This window comes from Pongo abelii, chromosome 12 (genome assembly GCF_028885655.2).
Source record: "Pongo abelii isolate AG06213 chromosome 12, NHGRI_mPonAbe1-v2.0_pri, whole genome shotgun sequence".
Taxonomy (NCBI): domain Eukaryota; kingdom Metazoa; phylum Chordata; class Mammalia; order Primates; family Hominidae; genus Pongo; species Pongo abelii.
This window is the reverse complement of record NC_071997.2, coordinates 71,853,089-71,867,882: the sequence shown is the minus strand read 5'-3', so window position 1 is coordinate 71,867,882 and position 14,794 is coordinate 71,853,089. Positions and strand designations below refer to the sequence as shown.

At 44.4% G+C, this 14,794-nt stretch overlaps 1 protein-coding gene across 12 annotated transcripts in view; it reads right to left on the bottom strand.

The window, feature by feature from the left end:
• The window catches only part of BCL11A (BCL11 transcription factor A), a 103,199-nt gene extending 101,329 nt beyond the window's left edge, over positions 1 to 1,870 (bottom strand). For 2 of the 12 annotated variants that reach the window (XM_002812009.6, XM_054548145.2), the window contains exon 1: positions 1,359 to 1,870. In XM_002812009.6, coding sequence (XP_002812055.1) covers positions 1,359 to 1,413 — 55 coding nt within the window. In that variant the 5' untranslated portion in view covers positions 1,414 to 1,870. Of the gene's footprint in view, positions 1 to 642; positions 1,313 to 1,358 lie in introns of those variants that run through there. The other 10 variants (XM_054548141.2, XM_024242747.3, XM_002812011.5 and 7 more) reach the window with 8 other exon arrangements.
• Positions 1,871 to 14,794: the final 12,924 nt, after the last annotated feature.

The following is a 14,794-nucleotide window of genomic DNA, read 5'->3' as shown; positions in this document are numbered from 1 at the left end:
CGCCGCCTGCTCCGGGGCTGCCGCGCCGCGCTCGGTCCTCTGTCTGTTTGTTGGCAGGAGGCTCCCGCACACGCGGTGCTTGTAAACATTCAGACACGAGATTTTTCCCAATCAAAATCCACTTCCACTTTTTTTGAAAATCTTCCAAAAAATAGTAAGAGGAGGGAGTTCCTCTCTCCCTCTCCGTGCCGTCGGCGCCCTAAGTTTGCAACTGAAGGGGTTTTGGGGAACAGGGTGATTGTAAATTTTTTTCTAGATGAGAGATTGTGAGATTTTTGCAGGGGGGCTGGTGGGGGAGTCAAAGAGAAGGCCGTCACAGAAAAGGGTTGGCAGAGCGTTTGGCTTCGGTTTGGGGGCAAGAAATTGTACATTCTCTTGCCTTGTTTTATTTATTTTATTTTTATGTATTTATTTATTTATGTGCCAGTCTTCTCCTTGCTGCCTCTGAGGTTCGGTCGGGAGGGGAGGGCAGCGGCAACCCAGGCGGCAGCAGTCCGGGCTCCCTCCCTCCCTCTCCCGCGTGCCCCCGGCCGCCTCCTCCCCCGGCCCTGGCTCCTGCCCTTCGGCGGCGGCGGCGGCGGCGGCGGCGCGGGAGGGCAAGCGCGAGGAGCCGGCACAAAAGGCAGCGGGACAAACACCCACCTCTGGCCGGAACAAAAGGCGGCAGTGCCGGCCGCGTCTCCCGTTCTTCCCGGTCCCACGGCTCTCCCGGTCGCCGCGGCCCCTCTCCCGACTCGGCGGACTCAGGAGCGCCAGGGGCCCCTTTCCACAGTGCCACTTTCTCACTATTGTGGGGATGACTACTTTCCTCCCGCTGCACACTTGACCGTGAGCGCGCTGGTGTCCAAAGGCCAGTCTCACCTCTTTTCTCCCCGGGAATCGTTTTTTAGACTTGTACTCACTCACTCCCTCCCCCCCATTTTCTTACGGTGAGTGGGAAGCAACCTCCCTTTCCCCACCAGCTCCCACCCCCAGGTTTGCATGTGAGTTGTTCGCATCCTTAGCATTGTTCATTATTTTGCAAAACTGGCGGGGAGGGGGGGGTGGAATCATTGCATTCCTTTTCGAAAAGAGAAATAAAGCGGCGGAAAGGAGGAAAGAGGAGGAGTCAAATATTTGTAAAATTAAATAAAATTAAAAGGTGCGTGCTGTCTCAAAAGTGCATACACGGCAATGGTTCCAGATGGGATGAGGGTTTTTTCCCCCTTTAATCTCTTTTACCTCGACTCTCGGAGGTTTTTCTCGTGAAAAATTTAAAAATGCATGCACACACCCCTCCCTCCCCCTCGCTTTTGCTTCTAGTCCTGCGCGCTCTCGTGATTATTAATAATTATTATTACTATTATTGGGTTACTTACGCGAGAATTCCCGTTTGCTTAAGTGCTGGGGTTTGCCTTGCTTGCGGCGAGACATGGTGGGCTGCGGGGCGGGCGGGCGGCGGCGGCGGCGGCGGCGGCGGCGGCGGGCGGACGACGGCTCGGTTCACATCGGGAGAGCCGGGTTAGAAAGAAGGAGACTCCAGAGAAAATATCTTCATCAGTGCCTTTTGACATCCAAAATAAATTAGAAATAATACAAAGATGGCGCAGGGAAGATGAATTGTGGGAGAGCCGTCATGGCTTTTTTTTAAGCAAAAAAAAAAAAAAAAAAAAAAAAAAAAAAAAAAAAAAAAAAAGAGGGAGAGAGAGAGAAGAGAGATAGAGGGAGAGAGAGAGAGAGAGATGAAAAAAATGGCAAAAGCCCCCCTGAGCTGCAAGTTCAAGTGCGGACGTGACGTCCCTGCGAACTTGAACGTCAGGAGTCTGGATGGACAGAGACACACAAAACATGGGCAGGGCGAGCAGGAGAGAAGGGGAGGAGGGAAGGGGAAGCTCACACCAATGGACACACATCAGGGGCTGGACATGAAAAAGAGACCAGGACAAGCCAATGGCCAGTGCGGGGCGGGGGAGGTGCGGGGCGGGGGGCTCCGCGGACGCCAGACGCGGCCCCCGGGGGAGGGGCGGGCCGAGGGGAGGGGGCGCTGGGGCCGCGGGCTCACCAGTGGCCGCAGCGAGCGCCGCGGCGGTGGCGTGGCCGGGAGACAAGAAAGGGGTGGCAGGGGTGGGAGGAAAGGGTGGGGGGGAGCAAGACGTGCGCCCTGCTCCCCCCCACACACGCGGACTCTAAAATGAAAGATTATTCAAAAAAGAAAAAAATAGAGCGAGAGTGCACCGGGAGGCTGCAGCCCCGGGCTGGGGAAGCGCGGGCGGAGGGAAGCCAGGTAGAGTTGCTCCCGGACACCCTCCTCCGTACGCACACCCACTTCCCCTCCCCGCCGCCGCCGCGCTCGCTCCCCGCGTGTGGACGCCAGGGGCCGAAGTAAAAGCCCCGAGCCCGCGGCTGCGCTCGGGAAACTTTGCCCGAGGAGAGGACAGCAAATAAAAATCACCCGAAGTTGAGAGCTGAGCCTCCAAGTTACAGCTCCGCAGCCGGCGAGGGGAGGTGGGAGGGAGCGCACGGCATCGCAGAATCCAGCCCAAGTTTGGAGGGTTGCGGGTGCGGAAGGGCAGCGCCCGAGTCTCCAGGAGCCCGGGCGGCCTGGAAAGAGGCGACCGGGGAGAGGGAGGCGGCGCAGGCCGGGGCCCCAGGGCGCCCCCAAGGCCGAGCCAGGGACCGGGAATCTGAGCGCCCCGCCAAGCGACTGGGTCTGAATGCAACTGGAAGCGCCGAGTCCCCGGCTCCTAAGGGTCGCAGAAAGAGAGCCCGAGGAATAAAGAACGAGGAGCCAGAGTCTGGCCCCCCGGAGGGGAGCGCCGGGGGCCTGGGCAAGAGAGGCGCCGAGGCGTCCACCTCTCTGAGCGGCCGAGGACAAAGCGCGGGCAGTCCCGGGAGTCCTAGTCCCTGGGAATGTGCTCACGGCGCCGCGGGAGGTCCCCGAGCCGGGTCCCTGGGAGGGACACACCCCCTCCCACTCCAGAGCAACTGCAAAAGCACAGAGGGATGGGAAGAAAATGTTTCTTACGGGCAGAGCACAACTGTTCCTGTGCTGTTACCCAGGGAAAGAGAAAATGGGAATGGAGAGAGAGCGACAGGCTCGCAGGAGCAGCGGGGAGGCCACGGTGGTGAGATGACCGCCCCGGGTCACCACCGCGCTCCCCAGGCACCGCCGGCCAAGGCGCACACCCGGGAGCCAGCAGCCCCCTCTCGCCTTTCTGCAGACGTTCCCTGGAAATTAGGGAAGACCTGTTGGAAATAAAACCCTGTCTCTTTAATGCACACACGCACACACACGCGCGTGCTGCCGCTGTCAAAAAGCGGGCTTCACTCTGGCGTGGGATACTTTCAGTTTTACGTAAAATGTACAGCAACAGCACCCCCTGCGATTGGAAAGTTTATTCAGAAACGTGCCTGTAAAGTCCCCTGGCGCCTCCCGCCTCCCAGCCTCCCTGCCTGCCAGCACCACTCTGCAGCCGCCGCCGCCGCCGCCGGGGAGATCGCGGTCCGATTCCAAATCGGGAAGGAATTGGGGGGAGAGAATGGACTCAGGTCCCAGGGAGGTGCGGAGGGTGCAGGGTGGAGACGGGTCGCCATGGCCCGCGAGACCCTGAGCTGCAGGTGGATATGTGTGAGTGTGTCTGCAGAGCGAGGAGCCCTCCTTCCCTCTCCTCGGAGCGGTTCCACAACCCCCGTCTTCTCATCCCCCTCTTCAGTCTAAGGGGTGTCGTTTCCGTAAACTCACCCACCCGGTGGGGGGGCTTTATTGTTTTAAGCGAGGGCCCCGGGCTTGCACGCACTCACCCATCCCGCAGCCCTGCCGGCAAGCGGCTGTTTATTCCTGTTTCGTCTTAGTAAAGTTTCAAGTCTACTGTGTTAGAAAATGACTGGCTTGCCTAGCTCGGCGGAGCTTCGGACCCCTCTAAGGAAGAAAAGGAGGTTTTCATGCTCAACATTGAGGGAGATGTGGGCTGGACTGGGATTGTGTCAATGTGGTTTGTTGTTTGTTGTTGTTTCCCTCCAGTTTGTGGGGGGGGGGGAGACCTCAAATTCTGTTTAAGAAGCGGGAAGATTCACTAGAAGTTAAGCTCTGTAGCTTGTGTGTGACACCATTTCTCCTTTTCACTGAGTTCTTCAGAGCAGGTCAGCATCTCTATTCCACCACAGTCTGTTTTTTGTCTTGTTAAACCAGCCTTGGAGTCACCAAAAGAATGTCTTCTTGGGGGGTGGCGGGGAAGGACGACGTGGAGGACGGTTGGAGGGAAGGTGAAGAGAGGGAAGAAGAAAGTGCAACTGGGAGGCCTTTGAAAAATAAATAAATAAAAGAAAAGCCCCTTCAGGTAACAAGAGTGAGCCAGATTCTTTTAGAACCAGGCTTTTCAGATTTGAATATTGTTCCCACCCGTCCATAAAAGTCCATCTATGGAGAAGATATATAAATGAGCGAGTGAGTGTTGTGGAAATATATATATATATGTATGATTTATATATAATGGTGTGTATAAAGCTTTTCGGGGTTGGCTGTAGTGTAAAAAGTAATGACTTTATTACCTCTGAAAGGTTCTGTGGTTCACATTTAACAGTCTTCTGAATTACAATTCATTACACAATTGTGTGCGCTCTAACGACGGCACCCTATCAGGGCTGCTATCTGTGGTTATTTCCAATAAATAACTGGCAACATTTTATTGATTTTCCTTTTTAAAAAAAATCATAGGAAATTAAGCACTTAGTTACAAGTAGGTCTGCTATGTTATTGCACTTGTTTCAGATTCCAGGGGGTTCCTTCCGAAACCACATCTTAAAACACACATTAAAAAGCCAGTTTTGCAGCTGCTTTCCCTGAGTGCCAATGGAGAGGTAAGCAGCGACGATTCCCCGATTAACATATATTTAATTTCACCATCATAATATGCCCAGGGTGAAATGGGAAATGCCCTCCCCTCCCGCCCCTCCCCCAGCCAGATTTCACCCAGTCCAGCAAACCACGGCTGTGTGTCGGCATTTGATCCCTCCTGGTCGTCGACCCCCCTCCCCGGCCCCTGGTGCCCTCCCCTAGGGCGACACCCCCTCCCTCAGCACTGCTGGATGCTCGCTAAAGCGCCCGAAAGTGGGGGAGGGGAGGGTTTGTATGTGTGTTTAAAGAAAGATGTGTCGTTTTAAGAGATTTTAAAATATTACGTAAGTATTGATTAATGATGCAGGTGGTTTTGTGGAGGGGGTGAAAGGTCACTTTAAATGCGCACACTTGGATACACAATAAGTATATTTACCTTTCCAGAAGTGGCTTTTAGAAAGTAATAAATTATGACAACGTTAAAATTATTTTCTGGCCGTTCAGTTAACTTCGTTTGGGGCTGTAGAGCTGTTGCTGCTCCCATTGAAAGGGTAATTACGTTCCGTGGGCTCTTTCCCAAACCTTTGGTGACGACACTGCGTGTAAACTCCAGGCCAGCAGACGACCCCTCCCCTTCCCTCCTCCCCCTTTTTATCTTGCCCGCGGAGGAGACGCCCCAGGACTTCCTGCAGTATATATTCTGCCTCTGATCTCCGTACTTAATAGCCAAGTCCTAGTTTATGCTTTATAATGTGTTGACAAGTTTTCTAACAGACTTTCTGAAATAATGCCCATATATTCACGTCGGTTAGAAACCCACCGTATTTTTAGAGTTGAGTAGATCTATACCCTAATGCAGTGAGAGAGTGTAAATCATACAGGATTTCATAGTCCTTTCAGTAGTTTTCGGTATGAAGTATGAGCCGCGTGGCCTCCAGACGTAACCTTTTAGAAAAAAAGACAGTGCTTTTATTTTATGGTGTAAAGTGCTTTTAGCTCCAGGGCTCTGAACGTGAATGTGGTCAACAAACAGCTCGAAGAGGGAGACTTAATACAGTCCCAGCCCTCGGACCGAGGATCGCCTGGCGCGAGAGACTCGGGCTGAGCTGGAAGATGAAGGGTTAAAAGGTCTGTCAGGATGGAAACTACAAGAATAAAATAAAATATTCACTGTCTGCCTTTAGGGGGAAACACCTTCATAGACTCAAAGATAAATAAGTGGATGACTGAATGAATGATTAAAAATACAATCATTCCCTTCTTGATTTTTACTTTAGCCTTTTTTCTTCTTTTTATTTCTTTTCTTTTATTTTTATTTTTATTTTTTTGTTTTGTTTTTCCTAATCGGCAGGTCACAAAATAGAGAACAGGCAGTCATCTTCATAAAAATAAAACTTAGGTTTGGATTCTATGCTTGGCATAGGTTTTGTATTTTGGGTCTCAAGGATGGAAGTGCTAGGCTGTTGTTAAGACAAAGGAAAAATGAATTTTAAAATGTTGGGGATGGCTGGGCGTGGTGGCTCACACCTGTAATCCCAGCACTTTGGGAAGCCAAGGTGGGAGGATCACTTGAGGTCAGGAGTTCAAGACCAGCCTGGCCAAAAACGTGAAACCCCATCTCTACTAAAAATACAAAAAATTGCTGGGCATGGTGGTGCATGCCTGTAGTCCCAGCTACTTGGGAGGCTGAGTCAGAAGAATCGATTGAATCTGGGGGACAGAGGTTGCAGTGAGCCAAGATCACATCACTGCACTCCAGCCTGGGCAACAGCCTGTCTCAAAAAAATAATAATAAAAATGTTGGGGAGTTGCTTGTGGAAGAGGATGAGCTTCTTTTTCCTCCTCTACTCCCAGTGTGACCCAGAGGCTGGGAGGTCCCTGGAGGACAGTATGTATACCTTCTACAAACGCACAGACATCCCTCAAGGAGGCTCCTGGGAGAACCATTAGTCTGGCATCTTTCTCTCCAGGCTCCCTGGGCCTTTAGCTAGCTAGCAGTCAGCGCTTCAAATACCTGAATGAACCCATCCAAAGAAAAAGGAAAAAGAAAGAAGGAAGGAAGAAAGGAAGGAAGGAAGGAAGAAAGGAAGGAAGGAGGGAGGAAGGGAGGAAGGAAGGAGCAAGCTGAACCTGCTCTAAGTCTATACTTGCCTCTAGATGAGGCTGCTGTGTGCTAAGTCAATAATGTATGGGGAAGAGGCAGTAGTCTTACCACATAAGTAAGGGGCACCTTGGAAGAGACAAAGAGTTCTAGTTAGAACACTACTGAATGAAATGCTCAGTTTAGCTTCCTATATTGACATCAAAGACACATAGGTGCTGGGCAATGCTGCCAGTCCAATGAGTGTACTGCACTAGAGAGTTCCTAATGCAATAATCGGCACACGGTAGATGCCCAATAAATGGTCTTTGATAAATAATAAATTAATAAAGTTATTTGATAAATAATAATTTGATAAATAATAAACTAATAAATCCTATCACCACATACATGAAACCAACATAACCATCCAAATTCTATTCATTTTCCCCAAACACTAATAAGGCTTTGATCAGGCGACCCTATTCCAAGAGTGTGTTTAAACATAAAAGTGATTCCCACCAAGGATGGTGAGCTCAGAAAAGATTATCTCGAATATCAGAGCAGCTGAACAAGTAACAATACAAGATATTTCCATCATCTCCAGCAGCGTACATTATCAAATATCTTCCAAATAAGCCAGTATCAATAACCAGGTATCAAATGATTTCTTTTTTTTTAACATTGCTTTTTGGATACGTACAAATCTGCTTTCTCAAATGAGACTACTTTTAAAGGAAAAAAATACAATCAAAACAACCAAAAATAAAAGGTATTTCAAACTTGATTTTCTATGCTTCCCTACCCCATGCATCTTTTACCTTTAGCAAGGGAATAATTTTTTAATACGTGTTTTTCAAACCCAATCTTAAAAACAGCCTTCACCTATATGCCTCTCTCTCTCCCTCTCTCTCGTAAATAAAAAAAAAGCAACACACACACACACACATCTGGTCTGACATTTTGTACAGCCAGCTTCAGCCCAATGTGATTTAAAACAATGAGAGTTAAAAACCTCTTAAAATTTGGGTTTATAATGGAAACGCTGACAGACTCTTAATTATAGCAGCCCTGCCAGACACTGCTATAATGAAATAGTTGTGCTTTCATTACTATAGAGGCACTATAGTTAAGGGTCTGTCAGTGTTTCTATTATAAACCCCAAGTTTAAGAGGTTTATAACTTGGGCTATTTAAATGGCACTGGGTGGAATTCAAGTTATCAGTCCAGATGTGAAGTTTTTTTATAAAAGGCAGAATAACTCAGCTGAGGAAGCTTTTGGATCTCTCTCTCTCTCTCTCTCTCTCTCCTCTTTCTCTCTCTCTCTCCTGTTTCTCTTTCTCTCTCTCTTCTGTTTCTCTCTCTCTCTTGCTCTCTCTCCTCCCAAACATTTCAGAATGTTTTTGGTAGTTTCAGATGGTCTTATTGCCAACTTCCAGCTATGACTTCACTGTCTAAAAGGAAATTTTATAGGCAGTTAGTCCTTTATTTGGACAAGTACTTTTTGCGATTTTATAAGTTTTTATTATTTTATCCTGGAGTATGTATGTGTGGGTGTGTGTGTTCCTACATATATATAGGAACACACACAGAAAGAAACAACTTAAAAATCAAGACTATATGCCAAGGAATGTTGCGACCTCATACATATACACAGAGGTATGCATTCTGTGCTACCTTCTGATGAAAAAGTATGAACTTACCAGAAAGGAAAAATAAAGCACCTCGGATCATCTTAATCCTGTCTACCAACTGTGTGGTAAAAATAAGAATTAGTATTCACATCTTATTTCATAAAAGGTACAGCTTTCCTGGCATCACTTGGTTTGTTTGGAAGGCAATAGCATGATGCAGTCATCCTGAGCTACCCAAGGACTGTACACAAACACCATGTATTTTTCTGCTTGACTTTGATTGTTGACAGATTGATGAAGAATTTACTTTGTATAATCCGGTGGACCAGAGTTTTGAAATGTGTACTATTAACCTGGTATACCACCACCATAATATGAAACTAATGTTTATGGGTGATGATGTGGCCAATGCTGATTATGTGCATGAGGAAAACAAGGATGGTGGTGGTAATGATGATGATGGTGGCGATAGAGGTGGCGGTGGTGGCGGTGATGATACTGGTGTTGATGGTGATGGAGAAGGTAGTGTTGATGGAGTGGGGAGTGGCAGTTTCTGTAATTAACATGTCCACCAGAGGGCAGTAGAAATAGGATGAAAGATGGGGTAAGGTTAGAAGCTCTAACACATTTCTCCAAATCTTGTTGCTTTAGAAAAGCCACTCCATAAACATCAGGTGGCAGAGAAGTTAAAGTGAAGTTTTTAAATGCATGCAGCTCATGGCCCCTCCACCAAGATGTGGCCTTTGCTGGGTGTTGTTGACAGACCCTAAGGTCACTGACATCACACAGAAAGGCCCACCAAGAGCTATGCAGCAACCACATCTGCATTCAGAAATCTTTTCACTTTCAGAAGAGCAGTTCCTTTCCTCTATTCCCTCTGACTGGGATTAGACCACCAAATTAGGCCACTGAGGACCACAGGCTTTGATCGTTCTCACTTCACAATAGCTTTAGTTGGTCTCCTCTGGAATTCAATGGGTGACAAAAGGGAAGCAGTCATCAAAACATGTCACCAGGCTCAAGTTCCTTCTCTACCAGTGTCTCATAAACCCCACAATTGCCTAACTCCATAACCACTCCATCTGAATGCCAGTCATTCCCAGAGAGCACTGCACAGCCCAGACTATTCTGGTCCCTTCTCTAGAAATTAAGACATTTTTGTGTGTGATAGTCAATAGTCTTTTTTGTTTTTTTCTTGTCAAATTCAGCAAAGGGAACTTTTGTAGGAGAAAATACCTATCCCTCTGTCATCTTTCTCTGGCAGCTTAGTAGAGAATAAACAAATCTCTCTATTATCCCATTCCCAGTTTCACACAATTCGCCTGTTTTCTCTTTCTCTTAAAAAAAAAAAATCCTTGCACAATTTCAGTTATCTAAACCTCCAGATTCCTATGAAATGAAGAATCTGGTCCTAAGAATTGTTATTCTTTCCTTCTTTATGGAGCACTGCACTGTGCAAACATAAGGTGTGGTCCCTGCTTTTGAATGATTGGTTTTGTTTTGTTTTGTTTTGTTTTTTAAGGCACTAAGACACACATACACAGGCACAAGCATGTCACATAAAGTTCACCAGTCATACATGCCAAAGCCATACAAATGCACACTATTATCCTGTTTTGTATAGCCCTAGCTTCATATTACTAATTTGAGCGGTTCTAAACCTATAGCGAGGATCTATGTGAGGCAACACAGCTCTGGTCACTCTGACACCAGATTTGTACTTTCTGGAGAAAAAACTTGATTTCCCGTAAATGAGAATGGTAAATAATGAGGTCTGGTCATAGATATCTGTGATCATCTATCTCTATCACAGTTTTTATAATATTTTCAAATGGCTTAACTAGTTACTTTTGAGAAATGAGTTTTCTGTGCTACCACTTGTTTTGTAGGCAATATTATGGACTATTCCTAGCATGTATTTGTGAATGTGCCTTTTTTTTTTTTTTTTTTGAGACAGAGTCTCGCTCTTTCACCTCTGGAATGCAGTGGCATGATCTTGGCTCACTGCAACCTCTGCCTCCAGGTTCAAGCAATTCTCCCTACCTCAACCTCCTGAGTAGCTGGGATTACAGGTGCCCACCACCATGCCAGGCCAATTTTTGTATTTTTTTAGTAGAGAGGGGGTTTCACTATGTTGACCAGGCTGGCCTCGAACTACTAACCTCACGTGATCCACCCACCTCGGTCTCCCAAAGTGCTGGGATTATAGGCGTGAGCCACTGCGCCCAGCCAATTTTTTGTTTTGGTTCCCTAACACATAGTAGGCACTTAATACATTTGCTGAATCAAGGAATGAATTCCACAAATATATTTTCAGTTGCTGCTGCCAGTGAAAAAGACATGGGTATTTGCATTTGCTCACTAATAAGTACTCAATAATAGAAAATTATATTGTTTTATTTCATTTTTTACATAGTTAAGAAACATGGGCCATTTGCACTGCTATTTAACCTACATATTATAAACTCCACACCCACTTCCATCGGGGGAAACAATTACATATCTCTCTGTGTATATTTCATATAATATCTGTGTATATATGTGTGTATAATATCTTTGTATATATGTCATAAAAGCCACCACATCACCCAAGTCCTAAGTTGTTAGAGCTTACAGGGCACAGTCTCTGTCATTTTCATCTTTCTCTCCCTCAGCACAGAGTAGAACCTTAGGAAAATGTCTGGTACATGAACAAAGACTTACAAAGTAAACCACTTAGATTCCCAGGAACTTCAAAATCCTATCTACCATAGACAAAATGTCCTTTTTATTGTTCTCAATTCTCAGATTTTGAAATGCAGCAAAATATTCAAACAGCCAAATTTCAAGAGCATCATAACAGAGTAACTCTGAGAGACTAATTCTGGAGGCTGATTCTCCAGACACTACGTTCTTTAAATATCAAGACCTGTCTAGCTGGTTTTCATTTGCAACAGGCAAAGCTCACAGAGCTTTATATGGGCAACCCCCTTCCCATACACCCCCAAACAGTGATTTTTCTGGCCTGGCTCAGGGAGCAAGGGAAATATCAGTATATGCTCTTGACATATGATGAAGAAAGAAGTATGACCTTCTCTTCTCAAAATATTGAATCTTGAACTCAGAGCTTAATTAATAGGAGAAAACACAAAATTAGTGGATTTTTAAAATAAACTAAGCTTCTGACTACAAATATATTAGGGGAAAGCATATACATTATTTGAATATTAGCACATAAGGGGGTTTTACTAAAGATTATAGATCTTTTGCTCATATTGATTTAAAGGTTCTAGAAAATTTTAAATATGCTCATTTTAAAACATGTGTTATAAGAAATCAACTCTCCTTTATGGGAACATGCAGCTCTCCATTTTTTTTCTTTTATTTTAGCATAAATAAATCAAACTGAGAGGCAGCCTCAAACCAAAAAGGAACTCCTTTCTTTTTAAAAAAATTATATGATTTTAGCTTTAGTAATGTCTTCAGAATTCCAAGATGGATCGTTTCTTTCCACTGATCTTCACATTTAAGGGGCTGGATCTCTTTAAGTTAATGTGACCAAGAAAGAAATTTAAATACTGAGTCCAGACTTGTGTTTTCAGCTATTTTACCCTCAGTAAGATTGACATGATACCTGATTTGTAGTAACAACCAAAATTAATACATTTATTACAATGCTAAAAAGTTGCGCTTCAATACTTACAATTTTTAAACATTTTAGAAGGAAGAAGATTGTCACTATGGATGCTAAAAGGGACAAAAAAGCCCCTAATTTTAGTTGGTATCTTTTATTAATTGTTTTAGGAATGAGAGATTAACCAGCAGCCAGGAAACAAATATTAATCCTGAGGTACATTTTTTTCAACATAATACCAAATGCCTAAACATTGTGTGTAAACTTGCATGGAAATAATAAGATGATGGCAGTAATTATTTCAGTGAAAATTTCCCCAGCCAGAGTAACAAGCAGAGAGACCACCTAATGTTACACTGAGAGGTAGAATACAAGAACGCATAGTGCTGTGGTGACTAATGGGTGATAAGAGAATCCTTCTGCTTGCTGTTTGGGCATTTATGTCTCCAGTATTATTGATAGCACATATTATTTTTACTACATGGCGTCTTTATTATGTAAAACCTAATTGCAGGAAAAATTATTTTTATCCTCTTGATTTTCATAGGCATTTGCATAGAAAGGGTAAGATACAGAGAAGGCCGTGTCTTGTGGAATTCCACTATCACGAAGGATGTGCTGATGATTGCTAATACCAGTTCTATAAGCACCGTGTACACCGGCCATTTGAAAGAAAAGGAAATTAAGTACAATAGACTAGTGAGAAAATAAGAAAGAGGTTCTGGTGAAGATACAGGGGGTTAGCAGGATGACTCAGAATTAGAACTTCAGTCTCATCCTCCCTGAATGTTCCTGTGTCCAAGTATCGCCAACTAAAGAGTATATGAAATCTCTCACTAAACTGAAACCCCTGGTGAAACAGCACATTAACTGCACCTTGGTCCTGAGGTGGAGATAAGATTAGATTTTTCTGGGTGTAATTTCACTTATGATGCTGACTTTTGGTGGAATGGTTTTCAAGAGAGCAAGCACAGTAACAAAAATCTGGCATCCAGAACCAAACAGGCCTGAGTGTCTGGACCATGGACAGCTTCCACAAAGAGGATCGGTCAAGAAGGGCTGAAAGAAAAGGTATATCAAAGGTATCCTTGGAACTCAGAGCCAATAAAAATGAAACTATTCTCTTCTGAGACCTAATTAACTTTTATATCCAAAGGTACACTACACATTTGTTCTTTGCTTACGATGAGAACTAAAAAAAATATGTGCCATGGAACTAGGGTTTTAAATGATCTATTGGGTGGCTTTTCCTCACCTGTAAGGAATTTTCTGTTCTTTAGAGGTAGTCATGCAATGAATAAGTAAGTCTATGCTGATTTTTTTTCTCAAAACATTAAGTATTTTCCTATATCTATTTTCAAGGAATCAGGGACTTAGTCCTATAACTTCCAAAATATTCCTTTCAAATCCTAAAACAAAACAAAAACAAAAATATTCAGGAAACAAATTTCATGCTACCGGCTTTGCAAGGATTAGTCTCCTATTAGTCACTTCTCCTATATGATCCTTTTTCATGTTTTAAAGGAAGATATATATTTTTCTGTTACCTTTCCTGACTGTAAAGCAATCACAGGAACCTGCAGGAGGCACTATAAATATGCAAATTTCTGAGAGATAACTGTTTTCAGTGGTTATGCCTCCAAGTAGTAAGGGAAACAGGAAAACCGGAGCTTCCTCCTACTTTCAAGTAATTCATATGTTGGTGGTGCCCCCTGCTGCAATCACAGGTTGTCCAAGAAAGGGAGAATAAAATCCAGAAGCATTTAGATCTGGTTAATATGTGAAATAAATGCCCACTTCCCCTGCTCCAGGAACAGCCATACCTGAGTTCAGAGTTCCTCCCGTCAGCCACAATTCCATTTTAAACATTCCTCAGCCTAAAATCTGGAAATTCGCTTTTATCTCAAACCCTTTAAAGATGCATGTTACATAGAGATAGGTTTGAAAAAAAAAAAAATCTCACCAAGATCCCAAACAGCATTTTCAAAGAATGAAATGTTTTAAGAATTTCCTAGAGGTTGCCTAATGATAATAAATTCTGAATTAGAAGAATTTCCTGCCACTTACTAGGACATTAGAACAGAAAGGGAAAAGTTAGTGTTAACAGCATGTACAGCTATTACACAGCTTTAAATGGCTTTACCTATTAAAGGAAAATTTTGTGAGTCATTAGCTTATAGTGTAGACTGGACATTTTGATATTCAAAATAAAATGAAATAAAATAAATAAATGAAACAACCAAGTTAGGCACATTGAAAAACTGATGGCCATAGCTCTATAGTCACTCTATTACAGATTTTCATATTAAGATGGGCGGGGCGGGGGGTAGCTGACAGAACAGAATAATATGATACAGTTCAGACCTGTGACGGTCTATTGAATACATAATATGCATTTCTAAATTGCCTGAATATATATTCACATGACAGAATCTAATGGGTTGAGGAGGAGTCCTTGCTCTTGATCAAATCATAAAAACTGTTAAAACTTGTCTATCGCATCAAATCACACACACTTCTGTTGAAATTGGGTGGGGTTTTTTTGTCTTCTTATTTAAATTCTAAAGTTGAAATAGATAAAAGGAAATTAAACCTACCAAAAGAAACTCAGGTGTACATTAAAAACTCTAGATTCTGAGCCACCAAGGCAAGCC